The 16228-nt window shown below is 44.4% G+C and overlaps 1 protein-coding gene across 5 annotated transcripts in view; it reads right to left on the bottom strand.

The window, feature by feature from the left end:
• Positions 1–322: 322 nt before the first annotated feature.
• gramd1a (GRAM domain containing 1A) overlaps positions 323–16228 on the bottom strand; it is a 39401-nt gene continuing 23495 nt past the window's right edge. For 3 of the 5 annotated variants that reach the window (XM_058052824.1, XM_058052825.1, XM_058052826.1), the window contains 16 exons: positions 16047–16131; positions 15864–15967; positions 14082–14177; positions 13781–13861; positions 13589–13707; positions 11577–11865; positions 9667–9820; positions 9397–9543; positions 7769–7890; positions 7485–7627; positions 7202–7305; positions 6902–7126; positions 6746–6830; positions 3309–3416; positions 3113–3233; positions 323–1373 (listed from right to left, as the gene is read on the bottom strand). In XM_058052824.1, the coding sequence (XP_057908807.1) occupies positions 1269–1373; positions 3113–3233; positions 3309–3416; positions 6746–6830; positions 6902–7126; positions 7202–7305; positions 7485–7627; positions 7769–7890; positions 9397–9543; positions 9667–9820; positions 11577–11865; positions 13589–13707; positions 13781–13861; positions 14082–14177; positions 15864–15967; positions 16047–16131 (2088 nt within the window). In that variant the 3' untranslated portion in view covers positions 323–1268. The remainder of the gene's footprint in view (positions 1374–3112; positions 3234–3308; positions 3417–6745; positions 6831–6901; positions 7127–7201; positions 7306–7484; positions 7628–7768; positions 7891–9396; positions 9544–9666; positions 9821–11576; positions 11866–13588; positions 13708–13780; positions 13862–14081; positions 14178–15863; positions 15968–16046; positions 16132–16228) is intronic. The other 2 variants (XM_058052827.1, XM_058052828.1) reach the window with 1 other exon arrangement.

Below are 16228 nucleotides of genomic sequence, written 5' to 3'. Positions count from 1 at the left end.
ACGATATTAACAAAAGCTCATCTTTAATGTGAATGTATTTTACTGAATTATATATATTTTTATTTAAGCAATTTTATACATATTTATTTGAATTTCTTAAAAATGTTTCTCCAATATTCAGCATATTTAATAGCTAAATAATATTAGCATGTGATGGTCAACACATACACATGGACACACACTCAAAAGACAAGTGAGGACTTCTTTCTGTTTTGGATTTTTTTTTGTTTCCCCATTTCTCTCCGTGTGCACAATCACATGTTCACAGTACATTCTGGACTCTGCCCCCCCCCCCCCCCCCCTACGAATTTGCTTCACAGTCTTGGCCCCCTCCCCCTGAATAAATAATACAACATGGTATTGTCGTGTCGGCCGCCGTGCACAGCAGGGCCAAAACCAGTGGGAAGGCGGGAGGAAGTGAAGGAGTGAGGAGTGGGCGTGGCCAAGCAACATGTGTAGGTGGGTGGGTGGTGGAAATGGAAAGATAGAAAAAGAATTGAGTTTTTTTTCTTAAAAAAAAAAAACAGAGAGAGAGAGAGAAAAATTCACAAACAGAATGAAAAGAGATTCCCTTCTTTCGCCCCCTCCCCCCCACAATTTCCGGTTGGTCCTTCAAGATCGGCAAACGATGATCCCGCTCAGGTCAAATGCCAAAAATAGGAAAATGTAACATCTGAAATGTAACATGGACTCCTTGTCATCACACACACACATACACTCATAATAATTCTTCTTGTACTATTCTACTCTGAAACATTCTAGAAGAATGACTACCGTCGTTATTGCCGCTAGCAGAAATGGTCCTCCAGTAGCTCCGCCTCCTGGTCCGACAGCAACAGAGCAGGACTTGAGGTCAAAGGTTCAAATAAATACTTGTGACTGGTCCAACTACAGCAACCTTCCTCTTCTTCATTATATTAAAAAACAGCCTTGGGAGGAGGAAGAGGAGCGTCTTCAAGATTTACACCCAATGCTCTCCACAGCGGTCTTCTGAAATGTTGTGGATTGGGGAAAAAAAAAAAAGTGATTTCTGTGACGTGGGTTCTTGCTTGGATGGGGGGCGGGCCCCACTGTGACCCCGTTCCCTATCCTAATTATTGCTGATTGACCACTTGTGTGTGTGGTTTCAAGTCAAACAGGTGAGGGTGCTTGTGGGTAATGTAGTCTTGTTCTTCTGTCGGGCTGGAGCACACACAACCCCCGCTGCAGGTGAGTAGAGGGATGGTGAGTGGGCGTGACGGTACTCAGGTACTCGGGTACTCGGGTACTCAGGCGTCCACCAGTGTCTCTGTGATTGGGTCAGAGTCAGGGGTGTCCTGTTGGACTCCCGGGACTACGATGCCTTGGTGCAGTTTCTCAAGCGATTGCTTCATCTGGGTGGAAGAAGTTTGGATCACATTCAAATGTTGCGGCTTTTGATGACATCACAAAAGGAAAAACAAAACACAAAAAGGCTTTGCTACATATCGAAAGCTCCCAGAAGTTGCGCAATTTGGAATTCAACGTTTGACTAGAAAAAAAACTAAACTGCTAACATTTCTTAAACAATTCTTAAAATGCAGACTGGAGCTCTGCCAACTACAGAGATGTAAGTTTAATCATTTGGTTTTTCTTCGCTCAATATGCTGACCTAGCAGGATGTCAAAATGTAATGTTAGCACTTTAGCATGACAAAGCTATGCTAGTGTTGCTAACATTTTTAAAATAGGCTCAAGACCCACTTATTTAATTTAGCTTTTAACTTTTGCTCCTAGTATACTTTAACTTTTCAACTTGACTTTTATCTAATGATTATTTTATACCCTATACCAGGGGTCTCAAACATGTGGCCCGCAGGACACTAGTTTGAGGCCCCCGCCTTGATATGAAAGTTTAATGTTTAAGTTTGATATGGATGCTGTATGGTATCATGTACCCAGAAAAAATGATTACGTTTGATTCATGTTCATGTTAAAGGTTAAATAACTGTTAATAGTTATCCTCCCTATCCGTGTGGAAGTGGTAAGTTTTTGGCTATTTAAGTTGAAAGGAAATAACTTGAAGGCTACCGTTTAGGTGGCTAGCTCTCTAGTTTGCGAGTTAGCATGTGTCTCAAGACCCTGCAGTTGCGCAATATGTTGTAAATAAAAAGAGTATAAATGTGACTATAGTCGTGTTTTGTCATGTCTACAGGGCTCTAATAATGCTTTGTTCATTTTAATATGAAAAAAATCATTTGTCTACCCACCAACTATATGTGCTTTCTTAACTTTTTATTATTATTATTATATTTATTTATTACTGATTGATTGATTTTCTTTATTCTTGATTTGTTTATTTATTTTTCATCATATTTTGTGTAGAAACATAAAAAGTAAGATATTTGAGAACAGTGGAATGTTTTATCAGAGCTTTTCTTGTAGAAAATTGGAACCAAAGCAAAGTTTAAAAAAAAATTTTGTTTTTAATAAATGCGTTTTTGGGGGGGGGGTTGGAAAACCTGATGCGGCCCAGTCTCACCCAGACCCTAGCTCCAGTGGCCCCCAAGTAAATTGAGTTTGAGACCCCTGCCCTATACCTTTTGTTTTGGATTTTAACCAAATGTTTTTATAGTTTCACACATGCTTATTTTAGTTTTTATTAATGTTCTTATATATTTCACTTTTATGTTTTATTTTTATTTCTATATATACTTTCTATATTCTTATTTTATGTTTTTATATTTCTTATCCCATATAGCCAGTGTTTCCTCAGTGGGGGGCTCTCTGCGCTGGGGGCTGTCCTCGGTTGGGGTCTGGGGTGTCTCCTCTCGTGGGGCTAACCGACTGGGGTGGCTGGGAGCTCTGTGGCGGTGCCCCACTGCCTACCTGTTGTGTGGTGGCCCCCTGAGTTGCTGTGGCTGTGGGCAACCCCCAGCGCAGATGGCAGCGCCTCCTGAACTGGTTCCTCTGTACTCGGGCAAACAAACTTCTTGTGTGTGTGTGTGTGTGTGTGTGTACATGTGTGTTGTTGTTGTCTCTTTTTAAACACGCCAAGCACTGTGCTCCATTCTATGTATGAAAAGTGCTGTACAAATAAAGTTTGATTGATGCGTGTCCTCCTGCACGCCCAAGCGATACCACACAACACGTACCTGGTCGAGAAGCGCCACAGACGACTGCAGGATCTGCTGCCACTTGCTGAGCTGCGCCTGGTGGAACTGCCTCTGAAGCTGCAGCACCTGAGCCCACTCCCCCGCCGTCTGTGGCAAAGGACTGAGAGACGGAGACGGGGCGGCGGTGAGATCGCGTCACGGCCACCATACGGGGGGGGGCTAACGGAGTGCTCACCTGTCTGCTAGCGAGTAGGAGTGCCAGGTCTCCAGTGTGTGAGCCGCTCGCTCCAGAGCGTAGAGCTTGTAAAAGAGCAGCATGTTGAGCGCCACCAGCACCACCAGGCTGACAAGGACGAGAAACACACACATTCAAAACAGATTTAAAGAGGTCAAATGCTTTCTCATCATATAAACACCAAGCGCCACCTTTCCACCAAGCAGTCCATCCTCGCTACCAAAACAGTGTGATGACACACACAAAAAACGATAGCATACAGTAGATGATAGCACAAGTATCCATGAAGCATGTGCGTGCAATTTTTCCAAAAGCAAAATATGTTTAGAAATACAAATAAACTTTCTTCTGTTGCTTGTTTTTTTGATGGCACAAGCAAGATGGAAAAAGCCACTTTGACTTTTGGCTCCGGTATGTCCAATACAAGTATGTCCTCTACATCCTTCCGCTTGGCAATATCATCCGTCGACATGGCCTCAATTTCCACAGCTACGCCGATGGTATTCAACTATACATTCCTACCACCTCCATCACCTCCAACATCTACTCCACCCTCACCAACTGCTTAGCTGATATCAAAACTTGGATGGAACTACATTTTCTTCAACTTAATAGTGACAAAACAGATATTATCATCATGGGGCCCAAAAACATCCCAACACCCCCCCATAACTTCTATCTTCAATTTGACAGCGCCACCCTCACTCCATCCCGTCTTATCTGGGGAGGGGTCACACCGCATCACCCGCTTGCTAAATACTTGCTAAATGTAGCGACAAAGTGGCTAAAAATGTTCAGGAGAACCCGGAACTCTCCCTTGGGCAACTGAGTGAGGAAGTGAGCTCAACTGAAGAACTTGGTGGAAAGCAGACTTGTTTTGTGTGATGACTGACGGATCAGAAGCACATGAGGGTCACAAACATTTGAGGGTGAGGCACGTCACTGTGGGGCTTTGTTACAGGAAATATCAAAGCAAGAGGGCGGTGTCAAGTTGGCGGTGTGAATTCTCTGTCCAATTGGCGACACTTAACAAGATGTTTCCTGTAAGAAAGCAGCGCTTGGCCTGGTGATTGGGGCGGTGCGACTGTGTGAGAAAGTAGAAGCCTGACCAACAGTACCTGATACAGATCCTGCACACCCGGAGAAAGGCAGAGAGTGTTGCAAAGGAGAGAGAACATAGCGACAAAGGCATCATGAGGCTGCCTGTATGCAAAGCATCCCAGCGCGTCCCAACTAGGGCAGGCCAGAGGCACACAACACACCATCAATTAACTCTTTTTTTTATCAAATTAACTCAGTAAATCTAATTTGGACCTATTTCTGCAAATCCAACTTTTTTCATGGTACTAAAAAAATATGATGTTTATTACAATATACCAAAATAACACAATTTGGCATCGTGGTGGGATTTTATTTAACAAATAAAGAAATCAATAAAAATGCATCCTGGTTATGTTCAATGTTTTGTATAAACGGAAAAAAAACAGTTTGGAGATACATGCTTTTATTACTGCATATAATATAATAATTTGTGGGTTTTTCATCTTACATACTATTATTACATATTCTGCAATGTATTAAATGTTTGACTTAAAATTATAATAAAAACAGTATTAATACAAATGTGGATCTCTCTCTCGCTCTCACACACTCGCTCTCACACACTCGCTCTCACACACTCGCTCTCACACACTCGCTCTCACACACTCGCTCGCTCACTCGCTCTCACACACTCGCTCTCACACACTCGCTCTCACACACTCGCTCTCACACACTCGCTCTCACACACTCGCTCTCACACACTCGCTCTCACACACTCGCTCTCACACACTCGCTCGCTCACTCGCTCTCACACACTCGCTCTCACACACTCGCTCTCACACACTCGCTCGCTCACTCGCTCTCACACACTCGCTCGCTCACTCGCTCTCACACACTCGCTCTCACACACTCGCTCTCACACACTCGCTCTCACACACTCGCTCTCACACACTCGCTCTCACACACTCGCTCGCTCACTCGCTCGCTCGCTCACTCGCTCGCTCACTCGCTCGCTCGCTCACTCGCTCTCACACACTCGCTCTCACACACTCGCTCTCACACACTCGCTCTCACACACTCGCTCTCACACACTCGCTCTCACACACTCGCTCTCACACACTCGCTCTCACACACTCGCTCTCACACACTCGCTCTCACACACTCGCTCGCTCACTCGCTCTCACACACTCGCTCTCACACACTCGCTCTCACACACTCGCTCTCACACACTCGCTCTCACACACTCGCTCTCACACACTCGCTCTCACACACTCGCTCTCACACACTCGCTCTCACACACTCGCTCGCTCACTCGCTCTCACACACTCGCTCTCACACACTCGCTCTCACACACTCGCTCGCTCACTCGCTCTCACACACTCGCTCGCTCACTCGCTCTCACACACTCGCTCTCACACACTCGCTCTCACACACTCGCTCTCACACACTCGCTCTCACACACTCGCTCTCACACACTCGCTCTCACACACTCGCTCTCACACACTCGCTCGCTCACTCGCTCGCTCACTCGCTCTCACACACTCGCTCTCACACACTCGCTCTCACACACTCGCTCTCACACACTCGCTCTCACACACTCGCTCTCACACACTCGCTCTCACACACTCGCTCTCACACACTCGCTCTCACACACTCGCTCTCACACACTCGCTCTCACACACTCGCTCTCACACACTCGCTCTCACACACTCGCTCTCACACACTCGCTCTCACACACTCGCTCTCACACACTCGCTCTCACACACTCGCTCTCACACACTCGCTCTCACACACTCGCTCTCACACACTCGCTCTCACACACTCGCTCACTCGCTCGCTCTCACACACTCGCTCGCTCACTCGCTCCATCTAGCTATCTCACTTCCTGTCCACTATCGATTCTGCTCCCCGACAAGAGAAACTGTCTTAACTGGCTTATCTTCTCTGATTTGAGCAACTATATATTGGGCAATATGATTGTAAAGGTGATTATAGGGCTGAATCACCACCATAATAATAAAGTGGTGAAAAACTGCACTTCCAAAAATGGCTAATAGTCTTCTCAGAGTTAACGCCCCTGGCCACTATTTGAGGAAATACAGCAAAAAGGACGTTTTGTTCCTCCATCCAAGTTTTATAAATTCTCTTATCCAAAAGGCAGAGAAAGAGCATTCTCTTTGTGATGTGCTTATTATGCTTTGAAAAAAGAAATGACTCCTGAGGACATACGCCGGGTGCACTTAAAATGACATCCTTTGTTTTACCATCTGATTTAGAAGACATGAGGGTGAATAAGACAACAGCCTTATTCAGTGATTCAGTGCCTTATTCAAAATGGATCAGCAAAAAGAAGAAACTAAGCTGAGGACAGCCGGGGGCGGTAAGAAGCAACTTACATGAAGCTGACGATGAGTAGGATAGTGGAGATACTGTTCTGTGCTCCAGCACGTGCACGCTCTCCAAGCTTCAAGTACTCAGCACCTACAAATAAAATATTGCCTTTTTTTGAAATAATGCACATAAAAGTGAAAGCATCCTGCTGGCTCACTGACCGGCTTCCCTGCGGTCGCGGTCCTCGCCGACTCCCCTGTCCCCTCGGTCGGCGGCACCCGCGCCTCCATCCCTGTCTCGCTCTCCCTGCCGGCGGGAGCAGGTTCGTTTCCGTCGGCGCATGGCCGGTGGGGTCTTGGCAGTGTCGGCGGCGCTCGCCGCATTGCCGGTGGTGACCACGGACACCTCGGACTGCAGCAGCGTCTCCAGCTTGCACACCTCGCTCTCTGCCAGCGAAACAGGCCGGGTTTGGTCGTGTGCTGTGGGGGCGCTTGTTTTCTTCTCCTTAGCGTGTGACTCACCCATGTGGCGGTAGTACTCCTCAATGCCGCTCCACGTGTTCTTCTCAATTAGCGCTTTGACCAAACTCCACGGCTGCTTCCTGTAGCAGATGTCTGAGGACACTCTGGAAGAAGGAGCAGGTGATGTTTACAACGTTCCAGAAGGTTGATTTCTTTTCTGCTGTGGAGCTAAATGAGTGACTGATTAGGATTCATTCATTCATTAATAAATATGATTATGAATAATGGTTAGCGGAAAGTCGCTTATCACGGCCAAATCTAGAACATGGGAAACCAAACACACCTGAGCCGACTCTTATGCTTGCTGATGGCGGTGAGGCAGTATCTGTGCACGGTGTAAAAGTAATCCTGGTACGGGATACCCGAAGTGATGACCTCCGAGTCCACCACGTAGCACTCGCCCTGAGTGCTGCTCTTGTGTAAGGTCTAGGCGCGGAAGACAGCATGTTAGCGAGACATGGTAACTGTTGCCATGGAAACACGGCTTAATCTTGGCTGATAGAAAAAAGGCCTGCTGATAAAGCATTTTGATGTGGTGGCGATTGGAGACATGGTTCATGTGCTCACCTGCGTCTCCACCACAGGGGCGGTCTTGGGGCCGAGAGGGTTGTTGAGGGCGATGGTGTAGCTCAGCACCCGGCTGGTGTTCCCGTTGCTGGCGTCCTGCTGCCACTCGCCCACCGTCAGTTCTGGATGCGGCGCCGGTGCACAAGGGTCAGCGTCAGAGATTTTGTGAAAGCAAAAGAAGAAGAATCAGAATGAAATCTTGAAAAGCGACAGGAGAGTTTGTGCATGAAAAGAAGAAAGGAACAATCATTGAAAAGGGAACGCAGAGGGAAAAAGTGGGTTAGGCCACCCTCCATCAAAAACAAAACAAAGGAACACCCCAATTAGAGCAACACAATGTTCCCAGCCCCAACGGGGACACCCACAGTCCAAATCCACTGGGTGGCCTCAGCATTGACAGAAAGAACCTCAGGACAGATAGAACACTGACCTGATCACAAACACCACGCAATGCGGAAGGTTAACAGGGCTGGACAATAACCATGTACCGATGGCCCGGGGCAAGTTCAAACCAAATTGGGGCAAGTAAATCCAATCAGTGATATTCCCGTGGGGCAAGTGTACTTTGGCATGCCAAGAGTTTTTTTAAAAGCGGTTCTTGTTGGGTGTTGGTAAAACACGGACTGCGTAATTCCGGTGCTAATTTGCAAACCAATCCCTGCAAATCTTGAAATGGACCAATCAGAATCCTTTATTTAGACCGCAGTCCGAGTTTTACCCACACCCTGAATGGTTCTTGTTGGCGATGAGCCAATGAGCGATGGTTTGACTAGGAAAACATCTATCATGGCGTCCCTGCCAACATGGTCTAATTCTTCAACAACTTGTGAAGGAAAAGAGCAAAAAGTGATGAAGCAGTGCCTCCTAAACAAGTATTTTATTAGCGGTTAGCAAATCAAATGATGGCACAGGTGAGTGAATCACATTGCTGTGACAATTTGAAGTGGTCACAATGAAACACCACCCATTAGATCCAATACCAAGTGCTGATTTTGCACAAGATACAAAATCTAGCGCTTCCATTTCTCGCTGGATTTTTATCACCTTTGCTTCACAAATTATTGTTTGACCATTGAGCATTTTTTTTTCTGGATTCAAAACACTTTACTAGTACACTAATGTGTCTATTCAATAATGTTGGATTGTGGTGCACAACTTGTAAATATCACTGCTTACTACGACTACCATGTGTAAGGTAGTATGGCATGCCATGTTAACATACGTTTCAGACATTCCTCCAAATACAATGCATCAGTACTATTATCTGATGAATTATCAGCATGTATTGATATATGATATCATTATGGTAGTCTTTTCATTTTACATGGGGCAAGTTGGGGCAAGTAGTTCTCACCTTAAGGATTCCCCATGGGCAAGTTATTTTTGGTTTTGGTTAATCGAGTGTGCCATGCTCATTAGGGCCACATGGCGCTCCAGTGTTACTCTTCCTGATTGACTTGCACGAGTTCAAAGCGTAACGTCCTTAATGAAGGAAGGGTAACGTTACCTCCACAAAGGGGGTTAGGTGTCTACGTGTTTTTGTGCAACTTTCCCCAACCTATATTCTTTCTAATGTCCTCCGGGACAAATAAGAGGTCTGCAAGTGCCTTGATGGCGTGTGTGCGTACCGGTGAAGTGTCGCTGGGAGAAGAGGTGCTGGATGAAGTGTGTGTCGGCAGAGAATAGCAGGTCGTGCAGCTTGTCCACACTCATTCGCACGGCAGCGTTGATATGCAGCCGCCCGTTCAGGTTGGCGCAGAACGACTCCACCTCACCTGAGGGTGTTGGGGACAGGAAGTTTGTAAGAGTTCCCCTCTTGGCTTCTTGAGCGACAACGTGACAATCATGACAAGAGGTTTTGTCAGGAAGTCATTTCAGACCTTTGTTCTCACACTCACTCTCTTCCTGTGTGTCAGACGAGTTGCTCGGGTCAGTGGGCAGGTCCTCGTCGTTGGTGATGTCCAGTGACGACAGGTTACCCAGGCTGGTGTTTGGCAAGGGCAGCATGTGATTGGCCGATTCAGACAAGCTGTCCCCGCCCTCCTCGAGGTTCTGATGCAGACGCGAGAGGGAAACATCAGCCCACAGTCATACGACATTTACGGGGGAACGCACATCAACGTGAACCCGGCAGCACACTGCGTTCCATTTATTCAAGCGAGTGTGTCGAGTGTCTGCTTTTAACTCTACATGCACGGAACCAGGCTGCAGAGAGAAACCCACAAGACACAAATACCTACTTGTTACACACTGCTCTCATTGTGCTTTAGTTACATGACACCGTTAATAAGTCATTTACTTACCAGCGTATTTATACTCTATTTCAGCAGACCATTCCCTACTATGGTGGGGGAGTTGATTTACTAACTGTAGAGAGTAGCACACTTCTATTTGTGGCTCCTAGTACAATAGGTGGTGCTTTGCCACCTTTTAGTGCAGGGGTCTCAAACTCAATTTACTTGGGGGCCACTAGAGCTAGGGTCTGGGTGAGACTGGGCCGCATCAGGTTTTCCAAAAAAAAAAAAACGCATTTATTAAAAACGGAAAAATGAATAAACTTTGCTTTGGTTCCAATTTTCTACAATAAAAGCTCTGATAAAACATTCCACTGTTCTCAAATATCTTACTTTTTATTTTTCTACACAAAATAAGATGAAAAATAAATAAACAAATCAAGAATAAAGAAAATCAATCAATCAGTAATAAATAAATATAATAATAATAAAAAGTTAAGAAAGCACATATAGTTGGTGGGTAGACAAATGATTTTTTTCATATTAAAATGAACAAAGCATTATTAGAGCCCTGTAGACATGACAAAACACGACTATAGTCACATTTATACTCTTTTTATTTACAACATATTGCGCAACTGCAGGGTCTTGAGACACATGCTAACTCGCAAACTAGAGAGCTAGCCACCTAAACGGTAGCCTTCAAGTTATTTCCTTTCAACTTAAATAGCCAAAAACTTACCACTTCCACACGGATAGGGAGGATAACTATTAACAGTTATTTAACCTTTAACATGAACATGAATCAAACGTAATCATTTTTTCTGGGTACATGATACCATACAGCATCCATATCAAACTTAAACATTAAACTTTCATATCAAGGCGGGGGCCTCAAACTAGTGTCCTGCGGGCCACGTGTTTGAGACCCCTGTTTTAGTGCCTTAATACTGGACCCACTTTCCAAATTAAGCAAGCTGGTGGCAAACTGCAAGCTAGGCTCTGTCCATGTGGTATACTAGGTGTAATTATGTGGTAGACTAGGTGTAATTATGTGGTATACTAGGTGTAATTATGTGGTAGACTAGGTGTAATTATGTGGTAGACTAGGTGTAATTATGTGGTATACTAGGTGTAATTATGTGGTAGACTAGGTGTAATTATGTGGTATACTAGGTGTAATTATGTGGTATACTAGGTGTAATTATGTGGTATACTAGGTGTAATTATGTGGTAGACTAGGTGTAATTATGTGGTATACTAGGTGTAATTATGTGGTATACTAGGTGTAATTATGTGGTATACTAGGTGTAATTATGTGGTATACTAGGTGTAATTATGTGGTATACTAGGTGTAATTATGTGGTATACTAGGTGTAATTATGTGGTATACTAGGTGTAATTATGTGGTATACTAGGTGTAATTATGTGGTATACTAGGTGTAATTATGTGGTATACTAGGTGTAATTATGTAGTAGACTAGGTGTAATTATGTGGTATACTAGGTGTAATTATGTGGTATACTAGGTGTAATTATGTGGTATACTAGGTGTAATTAAAAAAAAAAACTCACAGAGGAGGCTGAGGCGTTGGTAGGAGCAGCTGCGGCCGGAAGCGAGCCGACGGAGCTGGGTGGGCTGTGATCCGCAGGGTCCAAGCTGAGCCTGTGGCTCGATGAAGTGGGCAACTCAATGGGCAAGCAGGAGGCCGCGGACGGAGGAGACGAGCCGACGGCGGCGGTGGCGGAGGGGGAGCTGGCCTGACTGCAGGGCACCAGCGGAGGAGGGGAGCTGCCCGAAGAGGGAACGGACACCGAGCTCAAGTCTAGAAGATCAGTGACAGACACAGACTCTTCCCCTGGCCTGGTGGGACAGAGACAGGGGATGTGGGAATGAATGAACAGACACAGCAGGAGCATCGCACCATCAAACATTACCAGGGGACCTATTATGCTTTTTCCACATTGAAAATGTTTTTTCAATGTTGTATTCTTGTGTTAAACAACGCCAAAGTTTCAGATAACAATGTTTGTGCATTTGCAAGTGAGCCCTGAAAAAAGTTTGGGATGGCTGAAAGCGCTCGGTTTCAGGAGGCGTGGTAAAACTGCCCCTTTGTGATGTCACAGAGTGGCAGACTTCCTTACATGGGCGTTGGGGTGCATCAAAAAACACAATTATTGAATTTTGATATGGCTGGGTACTAAAAGTGTTCCAATATATGTAGAAACAATATTTCCAATCCATGATTATTTAGGGGTGCCACCATACATCTGTTTTAGTGGAATAAAGTGGTGAACAGTTCAATGGTCGCCATGGAGATTTGAGGTCAGCAAAGACTGCAGCTCTAGAACTCTCAGGTGATTTTTATGTTTTTGTTGGTATTTATACTCCTATTACATATTACTAGCAAATTTGTGGTTTTGTCTTTGTAATTTGTTTTGTCTTTGGTATTTAGTGCTCATTGCCTCTACTGTAGCTAACATTAGCTAGCTACAGTTTGCTAATGACAGTTAGCTAATAGCTGAGCAAGCATAACATCAATAACAGTAATATAGAGTAGACATTATTGCTGATGCCTCATATTTATTGAGAGTGGTACTGTAGTACTACATAATCTGATATACACTTTTTTATTATTTTATTTTTATCATTATTTTATCATGTATTATTTGAGGCACTGTGCAGCACAACCCACCAGCTCTCCTAAGATGCTGCCCTCAACAACTCCTTCCTAGTTCCTTTCAGACTAGCAGTCTCAGCTTGGTCTTTGGTCTGGGCCCCCTTTGATACCCCTATAGAAAATGATGCTGTATACAAGTTCATTGTACTCAACATTTCCAGGTCAACTTTTTGGTAATTAGACTAGAAATTGCACATTTTCTGACATTTTACTAAAGTTTGTGTGAGGTGGCACCCCTAAATCTCAATGGATTTCCTCAAGACTTTGCAAAAGACATTTTTATGTTCATTAGAAAAAAATGAACAGTGTCCTACAGCGTAGTGTTCAGTGTCTAACCATTCATAGGTTAGTATTTGATTTGTACATTGGTTCATTTGCCTTTTTCATTTCATGTCAAAGGACAACAACATTTGCTATGTTGCAACTTGGTTCGTATTTGGTATTTATATGTGATCCACAAGTCCAGGACGACACGCTAAAGTCATTTGAAACAACAAACCTTTTAGAACCCTTTCCAATACTTGTTTGAAACTGAGAATGAAACACCAAATTTGAATCTGTTGACTAGGCTTCTCCAAAAACGTTTATTTGAAATGTTAAACCAACCACTAAAACACTAAACACCCTACACTGAAACAGGATGTGGTTTGATGGTGCTATCTGCAGGGGAAAAGGGCTGCAGCAGAGCTCTGACAAGACACAATAACATGTAACTGTAACCGTACTCAGTACAATCCAATATACTTCATGGGATTTGGAATTTGCCGGGAACCGGGTGTGTCCATTATCTGTGAGCATCTACCATTGGTTGTGAAAGTGTACCAAATGAAGTGATCTGTGCCATACAGCACTTGGAAAGGTGGAAAGGTGGCTTTGCAATGGAGGTTCAGAGAGTGCAGCACTCACAGGAGGCCGTTCATGTGCTCGGCCGTCGGGGAAACGTAGTCGTCATCTTCACTGGTGAGGCCGAGCTCAGTGCCGTAACACTGGTGTACGATGTGCCACAACTCCTTGGGGGACATGGACTGCACCAAGCAGAGAGAGCAAACGTGCAGTATTGCATGTTGGACAAGCGCTTTTACAACGTGGGGGTCATACCTTGTCCATCAGTGCGTTCTGCCACAGGCGGAAGATCATCATGAAGCTGCGATCCCGTGCACCGAATGATGTGAAAAAGTGCTGAGAATTCCAACGCAGCAACAAGGAAGGCAGGAAAAAGGTGACAGACACTGTTAACAAATGTTTTGCAGCCAATGGAGATACAGCGGAGTCAGCTGATTTCATACTGCATACACCAAGTACGAGATTGGCAAAGTGTGTCTATGTGTGTGTGTGTGTGTGTGTGTGTGTGTGTGTGTGCACAGCATAGCAAGAAATGTGCAATGTGCTCCCGGCTGACCTTCTCATTGTCTGTGCTGATCTGGATGGCATTCGGAATGAGCTTGGCGGTCTTCTCCTTGGTCATAGAGGTCACGTCTTTCAGCAGGATAGTGATCTGCAAAGACCAGCACACACCAATGCAACTGTTTTTCATTCACATGGTCTTATTGCTCGATGCCTTTTGGCCTCTTTTTGAATTTCCTGTGCACGATTTCAAATAAAGCTATCAGAGCGCTCTGCTCTGGATTGCTGACTCAGCAGAAAGTGCATGCAATAAAGTAGGAGTATGGCTGCCATTGTGGTAAGCAACTGACCTGTACGGGGCCAGGTGCACCGGAATCCAAACCACTTTATTTATATAGCACATTTCATAAACAGCCTTTCGTCACTGGCTAAATGTACTGCAAAAAAGGTCAGTAAGGATAATTCATAATGCCGCCTAGAACATACTAACTCCTTATTTGTAAAATCACAAATACTTCAACTTGCTAAACAGCTAAAATAATGCATAAGGCTAAAAATAAGCAATTAGCTAAAAATGTCATCCAATACTTCTCTACAAGAGAGGAGAAATATGATCTCAGGGAAGAAGTACATTTGAAACACTTCTATGCTAGGACTACGTTATGCTAGCCATAGCATTTCAGTATGTGGAATCAAACTATGGAATGGATTGAGTAAGGAAATCAAACAATGCACAACGATGAGCCAATTCAAGAAACAATACAAGCAGTTGATGTTTGCTAAATCCAAGGATGAAGAGTCTTGAACCAGTCATGATGTGCTATATATATCACTATATTGACACGCACTATGGTACACATTATGGCATTGGATGCTCATATCACCTCGTACTTCGCTACGAGGTACATTATTAAAAAAACAAAACAAAAAAACCCTTAAACTGTATTATGGAAAGCAGGAAGTGAACAAATGTAACAGTTAAGTGATTGTAAAAGTACCAGATGGAGGGGTAGGATTTAATAAGCTTTGCTTCTTCCTACTCCTTTTGGACATGTGGAACTGGGAACTGATTATGGGATGCACTCAATTGGAATCTGATGCATGTTGAAATGAAATAAAACCATTAAACCATTTACTGAATGAACGAATGTCCTCAAAATGAGAACCTTGACTAGCAAGTGTGTGTAATAGGGGTGAAAATCTCAGCACTGAGGACAAATCGATGCACATCTCGATGCACTGACAGCAATACGATACATGGAATTATGTGGTGATACGATGCGATTATCATTTAGTTCGGATCAATGCGATCTGATACGATATGGTGCAATCTCTGGTGATATGATGCAATTCAACATGATTTTAGCAATACATTTATAGCAATACACATGAACACAAGTCTTACTTATGTCTCATTTTCTTTTATTACGTGTACTATATGGGGTAAAACAAGTGTAAATGTGACTATGGGGTATTCTTTCATGTCTGGAGGGCTCTAATAATGTTAAAAAGTGTATTTAGAAGGTCGTAAAAAGGGTGTCTTATGCTTCAATTATGAAAATATTCCATTTGGGATTACTGTCCTGAAATAAATGAAATTTTCAAAGATATTCCGATTTCAAATACTTTCCCTTTTCTTTCATTAATGGCTGTCGTTATTGGGCATTTTCCCTTCACAAATCATAGAAGTACAAATACAAGAGGTGTTGTTTTGTTAGGTAGGATTGTGCAACCAAGGTGCACACAATGTGTGCACTGACTCTATGGTATCAGAGGGCAGAGAAGGACTTTGTAAATGTGATACGGGTGTGAAGAGAGGCATGCACTGGGTGCTTACAGTGGTTTCCCAGCGGAAGATGTTGCTGTAGAAACACAGCCAGTTCTCAGAGAGATAAAGGCGGCCCTGAAGCAGGATGTCCTTCTGCAGAGCACACGAGTAGTCTGCAGGAAGAGACGACAGGTCAGTGGACTGACGGGACACCTGCAGACAATCCTGCCGACGGAGCCTCCTGGCACTCACCCACAATGAGGCGCTCAGTGTCCGGAAGCTTCTTGAAGATTTTACGAAAGTCCTCGTTCCGCTGCTTGTACGTGGGACTGAGAACCTGAGGAAGCGGACGAGAGCTCGTGAGGACCCCTCATGCACCGGCAACACACACACACACACACACACACACACACACAGAGAAGGTCACGGCTGTA

The sequence above is a fragment of the Doryrhamphus excisus genome, chromosome 17 (genome assembly GCF_030265055.1).
Source record: "Doryrhamphus excisus isolate RoL2022-K1 chromosome 17, RoL_Dexc_1.0, whole genome shotgun sequence".
Classification (NCBI taxonomy): domain Eukaryota; kingdom Metazoa; phylum Chordata; class Actinopteri; order Syngnathiformes; family Syngnathidae; genus Doryrhamphus; species Doryrhamphus excisus.
The sequence above is the reverse complement of the archived record's forward strand: the minus strand, read 5'-3'. Positions and strand labels throughout refer to the sequence as shown.